The following is a 16,252-nucleotide window of genomic DNA, read 5'->3' on the forward strand; positions in this document are numbered from 1 at the left end:
ACCTGTCGTTGTGCTGTAACGGTCCTGTGTACCAAAGGCGTTCTGCTATGAAAAGAAATGCCAACGCAGACCGGTGTTAAAGGTGTCTCTAGACATGTCTTTGGCTTGGAATCTCAATGGTGTAGAATTATCTTCGGTGATGAGTCCCGCTTCAAAATGAGCGCCGATGACCAGAGATGTCCTGGACAATGGGGCGATGCCAATCGCACTGAAGCACGACATACGGCGCAAAATCCAGGAGTGGTGGTGGTCTAGGGTCCCATTTGTTCTCACAGCACGACTCCTTTGTTTATCATCCACTGCAACATTACAATGGAGGGTGAGTATCTAGTGAAAGACCAACTCCAAGTCATGGCAATAACTGAAGTATAACGACTTCCTCTCACATTTAAGTAATAAGGAACGAAAAATAACTTTGTCGCTGAAGTTCAACTACGTTTTATCGTTTTGGGTATGAAAAGTTCGTTCGTCTTTGCAGAAACATGGAACATAGAAAAGGTGCCTCTGGTCAACTACTGGGTCCAGAGGCGCTAGTGCTGCGTGTTTTGGGACTTTGGAGACAGCAGCAAGGCGGCGGGAACTTACCTGGAGTTCTGATTGCGTCGGTAACTCTGGCCTCGATCGCTGTAGTTCCTGCTGGAGCTGCTCTCAGACTGTGTGCAGATTTTCCAGAAGAACTCGAGGAATTGGTGCTCTGCAGCTACATGTTTATTATTTGCTCCGGATCTCTGATTAAGGTGAGGCTTATAGGGTTTCATAGAACGATATCTCTGCAAAAAGAGACAGTTATCTTAGGAGAACACTGCTGAAATGAATTATTTCCTATATTTTAGTGCTGATCAGTTAATTACCAGTGGTGGAGTACGAGCGTAATCGGCGAGGCTTCACCAGAACACTGTGTCCCCACTCCATCGCGTTGCTATTCTAACATATTCTGTATGTCATCGAATTACCACGTGATCGGAAGAGTAGTTATAAATGCAGTTATTGTACCTCAAATTGGGATTCTAAAACAGACCTCTCACGTTCTCAAGCGTTATTCTGCCAGATGAGCCACCCGCTTAAGCCCAACTGAAAGATTAAGTCTGTCATAACGCTTATTGTGTCAGTCATTCTCTGGCATTTGTAATGTAATACAAAACTGCAACTCTCAGAAAGAATTACCAGAATAAATTCAGTCTTAGTGGGAGTGTAGGAACATTATAACAACAGTAACCTAAGTAGTAGGTAAAGCGGCGATGTTCACACAGTCTCAGTGACGACTTTCTTGTATAACCGGAAATATCAGCATTCTCGCAGATTGGTATGTAAAGATTCGGGTCATGAAAAGAGGTGATCAATGATATTTAGTCTCTTACAGACCATGCAGCTGTTTATGCGGAACCGGAGAACATACGATGGTCCTATGCAGCGATGAAATGGAAGGCTCGATGAAGAAATGGGTAACGCTTCATTTAGGAACAAATTTCTCACGTTATCTATTATGTATTCGAATATACCATACGTTGGTGACCAGTAGTTCCTTTAGTATGGCAATAATATACCACGATATATAACGGAAGCTCGAAATTTAGCACGGACATCAATGCGGGATGCTTATAATAGTTTCCACCATGAAACTTTGTCTCGAAACCTGGCAGCAGATAAAAAAAGATTCTGGCCATGTGTAAAGTACGCAAGCGGCAAGACGCAATCAATGCCTTCTCCACGTAAGAGCAATGGAAACACGTCAATGACAGTGCTTCTAAAGTAGGGTTACTAAACACAGCATTCTGGAATTTCTTCACCAAAGAAGACGAAGTAAATATTACAGAATTTGAATCAAGAACAGATGTCAATATGAGTAACTTAGAAGCACATGTCGTTGAAGTAGTGAAGCAACTTCAATCTCTTAATAAAATCATGTCTTCCAGTACAGATTATTCTTTCACAATAGGCTGATGAAATAGCCCCGTGCTTAACAATTATATATAACTGCTCACTTGTAGAAAGATCCATACCCAAAGCCTGGAAAGCTTATCGGGAAACACCAATATTCAAGAAACGTACTATGAGTAATCAACTAAATTATAGGCTCATATGGCTAAATCCATATTCGGCAGGTTCTTGGAACATATATTGTGTTCGAACATTATGAATGACCTCGAAGAGAATGGTCTATTGACACATAGAAAACACGGATTTACAAAACATCTTTCTTATGGAACACAACTAGCGCTTTACTACCACTGTGTTCACTGTTATCGTCAAAGGATTTCACACTGATCCGTATTCGAGATTTCCAGAAGGATTTTGACACCGTACCTGACAAGCGGCTTGTAGTGAAATTGCTTGCTTGTGGAATATCGTCTCAGTTATGGAACTTGATTCGTGATTTTCTATCAGAGAGTTCACAGTTTGTAGTAATTGATGGAAAGTAAACGAGTAAAATAGCAGGGATTTCTGGCGATTTATATGTCCTCTGCTGTTCTTTTTCTATATAAACGATTTAGGAGACAATCTCAGCATGCGTCTTGTGTTGTTTGTAGGTGATACTGTTGTTTAACGTCTTTTAAAGCCATCACAAGGTAAAAACAAATTGAAAATCGATTTAGGAAAGATATCTACAAGGTGCGGAAATTTGCAATTGACCCTATACAGGGTGGCCGGAAATTCCCGTTACAAACGTCTAGGACTTGTAGTGGGTTGTGAGTACAGAACATTTTGAATAGGAACCCACGTCCGGAATCGTATCGTTTCCGTTCTACGACAGCATGATGGAACACCACCTCACTTTTCACTGGCTGTCCGGAGACATCTCAACAGACGGTATGCGAAAGATGGATAGGCCGTGGTGGTCCAACCGCGTGGCCGCCACGATGGCCGGATTTAATCCCTCTGGGCTACGTCTTGTGGGGTCGTAAGAAGAGCCTAATTTGTGAGACACCTGTAGAGACAGAGGAAGATCTGCTAGCACGAGTTCTGACCCCTGCACAAGACACTGAAGAGACACCAGGTGGGATGGAGACAGTGTACCAGAACATGCGACCGAAGTACTATGTGTGTAACAACGTTGGTGGTCGCCACATCGAGCCGCTGTTGTAACGCATCGGTACGTTGCAGCTGGTGCCGTAGATGCTGGGTCTTGTTGTTGTCGGCTAATGTAAACCATAAAGTATAAGTTGTAATGAAAATGCGTAAGTAATAACGGAAAGAGTCAGTATTCTTTTCAAATGGATTGCTACAATTGTACTGGATCACGAATAAGTATATTCCTCACGTGGGTTTGGATGAGATAATCATCTGCATTGAAACTGTCGTAGAATGGAAACGGTACATTTCCGGACATGGGTTCCCATTCAAAATGTTATGCACTCACTACCCTCTACATGACCTAGAAGTTTGTAACGGGAATTTCCGACCACCCTGTTTCAAGAAACGTGTGAGGTGATGCCCACGAGTACTAAAAGGAATTCATTAAATTTTGGCCACATGATAAATCAATCAAATCTAAAAGCCGTAAATTCAATTAAATATCTAGGATTAGCAATTACGAGCAACTCGAATTGGAAAGAACATATAGAAAATTTTGTGGGGAAGGATGACCAAAGACTGCGTTTTTTGTCAGAACGCTCGGAAAATGTAACAGAACTACTACAGAGAATGCCTACATTACGCTTATCTGTCTGCTACGCGATGTGGGATACTTAACCAGATAGGGTTAACGGAGTACATTGAGAAAGTTCAAACAAGGGTCGGGCGTTTTATACTATCGAGAAATAGGGGAGAGAGTGTCACGGGCGTGATACAGGATTTGGGATGGACATCAGTAAAACAAAGGCGTTTCTTGCTGCGGCAGGATCTTGTCACAAAATTTCTTCACCAACTTTCCCCTCCGATTGCGGGAAACTTTCTTTGCAGGGAGAAAGGACCATGATAATAAAATAAGGGAGATCGCAGCTCGCACGCATAGGTGTTGATTTTTTTTTTTTTTTTTTTTTTTTGCGCGCTTTTCAAGAGAGGAATAATACAGAGAATTATTGTGGAGGTGGTTCGACGAACTCTCTGCCAGGCAGTTAAGTGTGATTTGCAGAGTAAATACGTAGATGTCTAGAGTATTGTACACAGGCGGTGGACAAAAGAGTGGAAACACCAAAAACACAACAAATTAGTTTGCGTAACAAAGCGTAGGAATTCAGTTGTGATTCAAAGCAGTTTCCAACCTTCTCGGAATGGATAATTTCAGGTCTTGTACGGTTTTCTTTGGAATCTTATATTATTCTTCCTGTAAAACAGTAGCAAGTTTATGTAATTATATCGAAGGTGTATTGCGATCACGATCCCTTCTTTCCACAGTAGATCAGCATTGCTCAACAATATTGCAATCTGGTGACTTTTGTGGCCAGGAGACTGGCGACAACTCATCCTCGCTCTCATGAAACCAGTACTGGACGGTGCGAGTTGTGTGAAAAGGGTCCCTGTCATCTTGGAACACGGTATCAACGTTGTGGAAGAAACACTGTATCATGCAGTGGCAATCAGGAACGCCCCACAGTGCAATAGGCAAGTGAACCCCGTGGCTGGATTGCTGAGTAGCGAAGTGTAGTGCTTCTGGAGGAGTGATGATACGACATTGATGGGCGAATATCTGTCAGTTGCAGTTGTGGTCACCGAAAACCGGTAGCATACACTGCTGACTGGGCAAACGAACCAACGTCTCACGCTTCATGCTGTCAAGCACTAACCGCGTAAAAACTGATTAGTAATGAAGGTATCCAGACGTTCTCTGGTGCTATATAACGACGTTTGGAGACGTTTGGAGACGCTACTGCGGAACGTTAGAGATTCATACCAAACTGAATGCTCAAGATCACAGATAATATAAGGTTCCGTCATTCTCATCATGTGTGTATTGTCATATAGTCATTCTACGGCACAAAACTAATCAAATACGAATGTCTTGTTCTTGTTGTTAGCATATTTACAAAAGATGGTGTAGTTATTAGACACTGTGTCATATAACAAACACAACTCATAGATAAATTTATAATTATAAATTCAACATAAATTTGTGTATAGTGGCTTACATCAGTTAACAATTGCCAGCTTACACAAGAAGAAACGTATTTGTTACCAGCGCTCCCGTCATAGACATTTGCCGCTGAAATCGAAAATACTGGAATACCACACTAAATTAGCAAGTGCTATTTTCGAAAATTTACTCATACGATGAATTGAAACCGTAGACACTTAGTAAGACACTAAATGACAAGGCTGATGAAAATCTCTTGTTATTACAACTAATAGTGTCAGCAGAGCTTGTGTATTTCCAAAGAGTGATTTTATTAATTGACAATAAATAAACAACCTACAAAGTCTCATTGGAAATGTACGTGGTGGTGATTGTGCACATTATCACCAGTACATCTCCTGACGCACAAGAAAATTAGGAAAATAAGTATAAATCTTCTCGTAGTGTACTACTTAGTTATTATTATCATTATTATTATCTGCATTACTCAGTGTATATTTACCTGTTACTTCAATCGCTTCAACGCTGTTAAAACTATGCTATACGTTTATCTTATTCTTACTTATCCTTTTTTCCTATTTGCAGTTAATATCAGGATGTAAGCATCTCAGCTCAGCCATATGGTTAACTGTGATATAGTGCCACGGTTTATATAGCAGCATTGTCAGGAGAGCCGAGTTTCATAGTTAGAGTTTCTGTCTGCTTGGGTTAATCTATTGTACAAATGAACTAATAGGAAAGAAATTATAAGCCGGATCTAGTAGGCAAAAGCTGCTTTTAACAAGAGTAGGAGCCTTTTCACATCCAGCAGCATCGGTAAACATCTCAGGGAAGACCACATAGAGACGTTTGTTTGTAGTATACTGCTGTACGGATGTGGAGGAGGAGGATATTAGTGTTTAACGTCCCGTCGACAACGAGGTCATTAGAGACGGAGCGCAAGCTCGGGTGAGGGAAGGATGGGGAAGGAAATCGGCCGTGCCCTTTCAAAGGAACCATCCCGGCATTTGCCTGAAGCGATTTAGGGAAATCACGGAAAACCTAAATCAGGATGGCCGGAGACGGGATTGAACCGTCGTCCTCCCGAATGCGAGTCCAGTGTGCTAAGCACTGCGCCACCTCGCTTGGTGTACGGATGTGAAACATTGACAACCGGAGAAGCAGAAAAACATAAAATAACATCCTTCAAGATGTAAAGCTGCTATAGAATGTTCAATATTTTCTACATAGACACGATATCAAACGAAGACATGCTCCATAGAGTGGACGAAGAGAATCCTTGTCTCCTGAAAGTAATCGAAGACTAAAGGGACACATGGGTTGGTCGTCTGCTGAGACAGGATCGTCATCAGAAGTTACGCTGAAGCAACAGTAGAAAGGAAGAATGCAAAACGCAGATCGAGACTACAATACATCAAACAGATCTTGAATGGCACCAGATGAACCAGCTATACCACTCTACTCTCAAAAGGAAGGCTGAAGACAGAAACGCACGGCCGGCTGCTGCTAAACCAGCCTGATGGCCGAAGAAAAAATTCCCTTGGGGAGGACGGAACTTGTGCTAGTTGCCAGTCTTCGCGATAACGTCTCAGTAACATAGCGGTTCTAGATCTTGACTTGCTAATATACTAGTAAATATACAAGATAGCTTAATATGCTAGGTAATGTGTCTGAATAAAGCCCTCTTCCTCGTTAATAGCTCCTTCACCGCTTACTTTGTTACAAGCGTGTATGCAGGCAGTTGAGGTGATGGTATAACAGGCCGACGGAGTTTAACAACTTCCTTGCATTTCTTTCAGGTTGCTCTCTTGATTGGAGAAGGGGGAACTCTACGTGATCTGGTTCGCCTACTGAGCGATACAAGGAGACAGTATGGCAGCGGCGACAGCAGTGATTGCATCCGCAACCGTTATACAAGAATAGTGGATAGACTGCACCGATACTTCCAGGTGTGTGTTTTGCTTTGCTCTTCGGCATCTTATGTAAATTATTTATATTTAAGTCATACAAAACTTCGCTGTTTGTTTGCTATCTGAAAATGGCTAGTATGGAATCCTTTTAAACTATTATGTCAATACCGTTAACAAGAAAACAGTATCACCTGATCCTTTCAATGGCTTTTGCTACAAGTACCGTGAAAACCAGTTTGCAACGTAATTTTATCCTTCGTGTGGATGTAATAAAAATTTTAGGGTATTTGGTTCCTGGCAGTTCTTTCCTGTAACTGCTGTCGTTCTTCTTCAGACTGTTCTTCTTACTCATTTTAAAAGGCAGCCACGCACATCACTCTAGCTGCCAGTATTTGCTATTGTTTAACTAATGTATAAAGACATTTCATTCAATTACGCAAATATATCTAACAAGCTACAACGTTGGGCACATGTAGTAGCGAAAGTATGAAAATAATATGGTCATATTACGCACTCGTATTCACGAGAGCTATTCGGGAAGTAAATTTCAATCGGTCGCGAAATGGAAACCACTGTGAAAATCAAAAATGCTTTATTTGCAACAGTTACCTACATCTACCAGTTACTTCTCCACGCAGTCGCGGCTCCGGCTTAGAACTTAGACCTTAGATCACCTGTCTGACATAACAGGAGACCACGACGTTCTTGTAATGACCTCGTCAATTGAATAGTGCTCCATTTCGGGATACGCGAGAAGGAGGCCCTTAATATAGAGGCTCATTAATTAACCTTGTAGTAATAATAATAATAGTAATTACAGTTTCCAAAATGTAGAATTCCAACGCGATGTAAATGCGTTGCACGGTATCCGAATCCTGACCGTATGCCAGTTACGGACTTCAAATGGCGTTCGATTATGATGATGATTTTTGATTTGTAGGACGCTCAAGCGCGGTCATCAGTGCCCATAGCAAGTCCCAATTTTTTCACAGTCAAATTTTTACGCAACCCAATTTAGTCACTGTCACGAATGATGGTGATGATGAGGACAACACAAATAGCCAGTACCCGGGCAGTGAAAATCTCCAACCCGGCCGGGAATCGAACCCAGGACCCTGTCGTCCAGAGGCAGCAACGCTAGCCACTAGACCACGAGCTGCGGACGCTTTCGTTTAGTAGCACACACTCGAACTACAATCTTGGGCAAAGGCCTCTTCTGTTATCTGCGATCATAAGGCTGAGATTCAGCTTCGTTAAATTCGAATTACGCAGATATTCAGATCTTAGTTTTGAAATTAGTTCAGGGATCGTCGTTGCAAGAACTTCGATAAACCTCTTCTTTGATAACTGCTTAACTGTCTCATTGTGTACCGAAAGCCAAGCACCTCTTCTCAGAACATCTCTTAAAAGAAAAAAAATGACACAGTTGTACAGGCGACACAAAAAGTTCACTCAGTATCTCCTGACCAGAGTTTTGCAGTTGCAGAACGTTATAAGACGTCAAACTACTGGAATACGAAACATGCTGAAGAAGTGCAAATGCCCTTCTTTTGAGTGAAACATTTGGATAACATGAAGTAACCCAGAAAGATGATTTGCCGTAGGCCTTAATCAGATTTCCTTTTTTAACAATATCTGGAAAACAATAGCTCAGTAACAAATCTTTCGTGTGACTTTAGACGTTTGAAGCGACTCTAAATTTTCAGCTAAACATTTTTATAGAAAATTCTCGTACGAAACTACAACATACATTAAAACATAGTACTGAATGGAGCACTTAGTTGCTGAACCTAGAACGGTTTGGGAATTTGTTTCAGTGTCCTCACATAAGCGGTCAGTATCGGAAATCTGGGAATTTGCTAAACAACTATAGGTCTCAGTTTGAGAAGTGTATTAGTGATGTTCATGTAAATGTGTAGTCCAAGAGTTGCGCCGTAGAGATAGAGACATTTTTACGTATTATTATTGGTTTTTCCGTCGATTAGACTATTCGGCCCTGTCTGGTATAACGTTATGATAGTAACATGATAGGCCGGCCGCGGTGGCCATGCTGTTCTAGGCGCTACAGTCTGGAACAGCGGGACTGCTACGGTCGGTTCGAATCCTGCCTCGGGCATGGATGTGTCTGATGTCCTTAGGTTAGTTAGGTTTAAGTAGTTCTAAGTTCTAGGGGACTGATGACCTAAGATGTTAAGTCCCATAGTGCTCAGAGCCATTTTTTGAACCAAAATCTGTCTTGCTGTGTTTGCTTTGTTTACTAACAGGTTTTGACTTCCGTGACTGCCGTCAGAGCCCAGTTAACGGAACTGACGCGAGGTGGCAAACATGTAACAGGTTTTTAATCTGGGTATGACATTCGAATGGTGTGCTAGGCAGCCTGCGGAGGAAACATTATTGCTATAACACTCTACATTACAGAAACTGAGAAAACTGAACCTGAGTGCTATGCAAGTTCCAGAGGAAACTTTATTTCTATAGTATAGACTTCTGCATTACAGAAATTGTGAAAACTGAGCCTTAAAGAAATGGTACTGGAGTGCATATGCGAGGAGGCAGTAGGCTACGAACTGCTAAACCGTAAATAAAAATTATAACTTAAAAATATAAAACCCCTTTCTTAGATATAGAAAAACGCATAATCTGAAAGTTAAATACAAAGGACTAAATTAATCTTCTGCTGTAGTGGAAATCAGAATAAAGGAATGGATATTTGTCGGGAAACTAACATTATCGTTAGGAATAATTGTTCACAATATACACCCATGAAAAAACGTTTTACATTACCTCGAGTCCCTGAACTCAAGAAGATAGACATTGACTGTGGATATTGTATCACAGACATAGTCCCATTGACTGTTCAGATATGTCACTAAACCCAATGTAAACAATCACGCATGAGCAACGCCTATTAGACGGAGAGGGTACGACAGCCGGTCAGTTCCAGTCATTCCATCAGGAAGGAGGTACACGGTTCCTGTTGCCTGTAGTTGAAGCATGCCTAGACGGTCAATACCGCTGTTCTGGCGCGTCCTCGTTGTTACTTTGTGCCAGGAAGGATTCTCAACAAGGGAAGTGTCCAGGCGTCTCGGAGTGAACCAAAGCGATGTTGTTCGGACATAGAGGAGACACAGAGAAACAGGAACAGTCGATTAAATACCTCGCTCAGGCCGCCCAAGGGTTCAAAATGGCTCTCAGCACTATGGGTCATCAGTCCCCTAGAACTTATAACTACTTAAACCTAACTAACCTAAGGACATCACACACAGTCATTCCAGAGGCAGGATTCGAACCTGCGACCGTAGCAGCAGCGCGGTTCCGGACTGTAGCGCCTAGAACCGCCCGGCCACACCGGCCGGCCCGCCCAAGGGCTACTGCTGCAGTGGATGACCTCTACCTACGGATTATGCCTCTGTGGAACCCTGACAGCAACGCAACCATGTTGAATAATGGTTTTCGTTCAGCCACAGGACGTCGTGTTGCGACTCAAACTGTACCCAATAGGCTGCAACTTCACTCCCGACGTCCATGACGAGGTCCATCTTTGCAAACACACCATGCAGGGCCGTACAGATGGGCCCAAAAACATGCCAAATGGACCGCACAAGATTGGCATCAAGTTCTCTTCACCGATAAGTGTCGCATATGCCCTCAGACAGTCGTCGGAGACGTGTTGGAGGCAACCCGGTCAGACTGAACGCCTTGGACACACTGTCCAGCGAGAGCCGCAAGGTGGAGGTACCGTGATGTTTCGGGGAGGCATTATGTGGGACCGACGTATGCCGCTGGTTGCAATGGAAGGCGCCGTAATGGCTGTACGATGTGTGAATGCCATCCTTCGACCGATAGTGCAACCATATTGACAGCATATTGTCGAGGCATTCGTCTTCGTGGTCGACAATTCGCGTTCCCATCGTGCACATTTTGTGAAGAATTCCTCCAGGATAACGACATCGCTCGACTAGATTGTTCTCCAGACATGAATCTTATCGAACATGCCTGGTATAGATTCAATAGGGCTGTTTATGGACGACGTGATCCGACAACCACTGCGGGATCCACGCCGAATCACCGCTGAGGATGGGACGATTTGGACCAACAGTGCATTGATGAGCTTGTGGATAGTATGCCACGACGAGTACAGGCATGCACCAACGCAAGAGGACGTGCTGCTGTGTATTAGATGTACCAGTGTGTACAGCAGTCTTGACCATCAACTCTGTAGGTCTCGTTGTATGGTTGTACAACATACAATGTGTGGTTTTCATGAACAAGGAAAACTGCGGACATGATGTTTATGTTGCTTTCTATTCCAATTTTCGTACAGGTTCTGGAACTCTCGGAAGCGAGGTGATGTAAACCTTTTTTGATGTGTGCATATGCAGTAGTATGAAATCGAGCATAACGACATATGTCGGATTCGGTTCCCAGCTGGGTAGGACATTTTTCTCCGCTCAGGGACTGGGTGGTTCTGTCGTCTTCTTCATCTTCATTTCATCCTCATCGACGTGCAAGTCGCCGAAGTGGCGTCATCTCAAAAGACTTGCACCAGGCGATCCGGTGAACCCGCCGGGAGGCCGTCGCCACACGAAATTTCATTTTCATAGTAAATTCGTTACGTGTATGCTTCAGATATTGTAGTATTATTTTCGTGGAACCCTGCCTTTCTACTGATTGCCACTACTGTATAGCTGAACACGCAGTGCGCCACGTCGCCAGACGGAGAGGTGAACCAGACAAGGATTAACGATAGATTAACAATCTTTGACTGGTACAGCGACCTTTGTAATGCGGTTTTATAGCTGACGTTACATGCTCATTTATGCAAATGTTGGACTGATCACCCATGGGCGCCTCAGAAAACACGATTCACCAACTGAAATACAATGAAACATTGAATAAAGATTACACAATTCAAAGAATGATGATGCCCTCACTTACATTACGTAGCAACTGTGGCGAGAAAAAGAACAGCTTGTCAGTAAAATAAAATAAATATGTCAGTCATGAGAACAATGGGTTTCGTAGAATGTGATAACCGTTAGATAACAGACGTAGGGTGAGTCGTTCAGAAAGAAGATACTTTGCAAATACTGTAAAACTAGGTGGTTTAAAGTAGATAAATAACGAATTTTTCGAAACCTCACACGAGAAAAATTTTGATTTTCTTAAGGTACCGGAACTAAACGATGTTACAACCCAGTTAACTTGTTCACTGGCGCCGATTTGCATGTTTTGCAAATAACTTTTTGTTACTCACAAGGTGGGTCGCATATCGGTCTGTCACGTACGTAATCGTTATGTTCATCAAAATCTGCACAAAACGTTTACTCACGTATTAGTGAGAAACGAAAATACCTTACTTCGCACAGACTCTAGAACACATAGAAAATAATTAAAAACGTATGTGGTACTGCTCTTGAAACTCCATACAATCCCTGCTTCTTAGTACTGAGTCTTTCTCCAGAGTTAAATGAGACACTTATTGTAAGTACCTGGAGTACTGACCGTAGTGTTTGGTCACACGCAAGACCATTATATCCCCTAATAGCATGTGGTCTATCGTAGTATTTGCCAGTTTCAGAAACCGTTCTGATGTGTTTTGACTCAGGACCTGCAAGCACCTGAGATGACAGCACACTCTGATCGTGATGTTTGATTTGTGGGTCGCTCAACTGCGCTGTCATCAGCGCCAATAGAAAGTCCCAATTTTTTCTCAGTCCAATTTTGCCACTGTCACATATGATGATGATGATGAAATGATGAGGACAACGCAGACACCTAGTTCCCGGGTAGAGACGGCGGACAGCAGCACAATCTGGCCGTTGCACTACACCAAATAACTTTCGTAGAGTACGTAGGCATATTTCTTCTTTGAATAGCCATGAAGTGCTTTCTTTATTCTCAGTATCAGATAAGAAATCATAGAGAATTCTTTTAGCGGTTTGATCCCTTCCAAGAAATCAGCTCTGTTAACTGTTCTCTGCCTATGAGGCTGCTTCAGGAGATGGTGGCTCTTATTTCTAATGCACGTCCTGTCCTCTTGAAAACCTACGGTATGCACACGTCTCTACACAAATAACGGGGGAAGCCTTGTAGTTCTTAAAGATAGTTCGAGTGGTGTTATCCATCGAAGCTAGTTTTTCTTCAATATTCGCGGCACCGCTCAAACTTTTCCTAAAGTCACGTGCGATATTATTGAGACTCACCGTCCTTTTCCAGAAGACAAAATGGCGCAAATAAACGAAAGCGATACAAAGGTAACAGTAGTGTTCATATGTGCAATTCGGCTTGCGATATCTGTTCGAAAGTAGAGATCGCCGTACCCTCTCTGGTTATTGCGTTTCCTCCGCAAACATTAGTTGCAAATATAACGCTGTTTGCACAAAATGCATTGTAATGTTCGTTGAGTATGTAATTCATATCATCCCTTAATATGATTAAAAAGACCCAAAAGCATCCTCCAACCTTATTCATGACAACATGTTGAACCGCTCTGTAGCTTCTTTTATTGCGATATAGAGTTGCTAACGCCCAGCGCCTTATGATACAGTACTTTCGACTTGGCTCCTCCATCTGGAAACTTTAGTAATTGTTGGTGGGTAATTTCCTACATCGTAAAGTGTAATTCTGCGCTAGTGAGTGTCCACAAAAAGATATGTAAATCTCTCAGAACAGAAATCAACTTTAATAAGGAAAAGAACTGCGGTTTCTGTTTTGGAATATCAGTGTAATAATCAGATGAACAGATTCGAAACGATACTACTTCATTAATTAAAACCGTATTGCAACCATGTTAGTTCCAAAATATTACCGGTGCACAACTTGTTATTTATATTCAAAAAAATGGCTATGAGCACTATGGGACTTAACAGCTAAGGTCATCAGTCCCCTAGAACTACTTAAACCTAACTAACCTAAGGACATCACACACATCCATATGCGAGGCAAGATTCGAACCTGCGACCGTAGCGGTTGCGCGGTTCCAGACTGAAGTGCCTAGACCGCTCGGCCACCCCGGCCGGCTATTTATATTCATTCATTCCTAACAACAGAATAGTAACAGAAGATAAGGCCTGTGACGTTTATCCTACTTTGCAGGTGATGACTGTGCCTGCGCTGATGTGTTGGGTGGCGTCTCCACTGCTTTCCAATGGCGCCCTGACAGCTGGTCAGCAGGACCAGCGACAGCTGCCGCTGCCACTCTGGCTACCTGCAGACACACACGCGTCGCCGACGTATGAACTGCTCTTCATCATCCAAGCCACCTGTCTGACGATAACGGCGGAGGCCACGCTGTGTCTGGATGTTTTCTTTGTTCGCCTCATGATGTTCGTTGCAGCCGAGATAGAAGTCTTAGATCAAAGCATTTCAACAATGCATAATTTCCATCTGAAGGATACAGCGCCGCATGATTATCTATATGGAGTCAGGAGCGAGCGGTCGTTGATGGCAACCGGTGTTTGTCACTCAACTCCACCTGTAGACGAATCCTCAGACATCGCTTCAGATGAAATGTTCTCTAAGCTAGTGAAGAATGTTCTTCATCATCAGGCAATTCTCAGGTTAGCATCAAAATACAATTGAACACATCTGACTGTTCTTAAGGTGTTAAAATGACGCACCTGGCAGTATAATGAACAAAATATACAGAAAACGGCACTATATTAGCTTACATATATTTATTATTGTGACTGGTAGCGGATATTTTTCTACAACCCCATAAAGAAACACTCACGGAGTTCGACAGCATCCACTATGGATAAAATTCACATGTATTTATGTATGTGGGAAACATTTTGCTAACGATATGTGATGTACATGATCGCCAACTAACTTCGAATATGTTGTATTCATATTTGGTACATACGGTAACGAATGCCTTATTTACAACACCCTCACCTTCCTATAAATACCTAGGACAGAGATGTATCCGTAATCATTTGATTAGGTAATTACGTCCGAAGACGTGCCGACTTGCTTCTATAGGGACAAACAAGATTGGTAATGGATTTCACTCTACATAGCCTGCAGGGTATGGGGCAGTAGTGATTTAATATTAATACAGTATTAAACTTCTAACTAACTAATTAATAAGCCAAAATGGTAAATTTTGCTGATAGTGTTGTACACCTTCAATGTATTGAAAAAAGGCAATTTTTGAACACCATTACTCTCCTCTATAGATGCAACGTTTATTGATTACAGTTTTTAGTTATAATACAATTCTCCAGTTGGTCTACATAACAGACAAGAGTAAAGACAGAAGGGGTACTTATAGTCCAGTGTACGTAAACTTATGGGTTCGTCTCATTTTATGAATACTGGGATATACAAAGGGAACTTTAACAAATCGTACTCTGATGATTGGAAATGCAGTTAGTCACTGAGTTAGCTGCATATCTGCATGTTCAATGGATCATAATCGTGGCTTCTGGTCATCAACTAGACCGAGTCAGTTTTACAATTAGAGTGCGCTTTTTTCAATGAACAAGAAGGCAATATTTGACCAATTACTTAATTTTTTTAAGGAGTGTTTTACACACACACAGTGACTTAGTGCACTGTATTCACGTTCTCTCTATCTCCTTCTCTCAATTATTTTCTTTCTCACATACATTGATTACTTTACACTTAATAGTCCATCTGTCTCTCCTTCGTTTAAATACACGTTCCTATATCACTATACCACATTCAGAAATTCTTGCATGGTTTGGAAAGAACTGTGAAGTATTTCTGATTTCAGTACGAATCTGAAGATAATTTTATGATTTCTTAAATTCTTTAAATCCCTGGGTAAGAGGTCAAATATTTTAATCACTAAATACCGCTCATATCCGTATACATTATGGCTGAAATACAGATATACTAACATTTTTATTCTTCTAGTATTACATTTATGAGCTTCTTGGTTTCTTTAACTCTTTAGGATTGTTTACTGTCATCTATGGAATACAGTAAATGCAATCTGAAGCCGCTGTCAGCAGTCTCAAATGTTTAAACAGTTGCGCACAGGAAGTCGTAAAGCGGCACCAAATATTATCCTTTTTGCACGCCTCAGTGCAACAAACACATTCTTCATAAGTAACAAGTTATCCCAGGATGTGATGTCATAATTATTTATTGTAAGAAAAAGAGTTCTTCATTCGTGGCGTATTACTGTAGTTGGTGAAAAACGGGATGAGTTACAAGGTGGAACGAAAACGGCAAATAAAATAAAATAAAATAAAAAGTCCAGCTTCTTGACTGTAATTAATGAGACTACCCATAACTCAATCGATGCACTACTTGAAAATTTAAGAGGACCTCTAACATCAGACTTCACGTTTAAGTT

The 16,252-nt window shown here is 41.9% G+C and overlaps 1 protein-coding gene across 1 annotated transcript in view; it reads left to right on the forward strand.

Annotated features, from left to right (window-relative positions):
* Positions 1 to 482: 482 nt before the first annotated feature.
* The window catches only part of LOC124573006 (odorant receptor Or1-like), a 38,565-nt gene continuing 22,795 nt past the window's right edge, over positions 483 to 16,252 (forward strand). The window contains exons 1-3 of the mRNA XM_047131134.1: positions 483 to 737; positions 6,811 to 6,960; positions 14,020 to 14,483. Coding sequence (XP_046987090.1) covers positions 483 to 737; positions 6,811 to 6,960; positions 14,020 to 14,483 — 869 coding nt within the window. The remainder of the gene's footprint in view (positions 738 to 6,810; positions 6,961 to 14,019; positions 14,484 to 16,252) is intronic.

This window comes from Schistocerca americana, chromosome 1 (genome assembly GCF_021461395.2).
Source record: "Schistocerca americana isolate TAMUIC-IGC-003095 chromosome 1, iqSchAmer2.1, whole genome shotgun sequence".
Classification (NCBI taxonomy): Eukaryota; Metazoa; Arthropoda; class Insecta; order Orthoptera; family Acrididae; genus Schistocerca; species Schistocerca americana.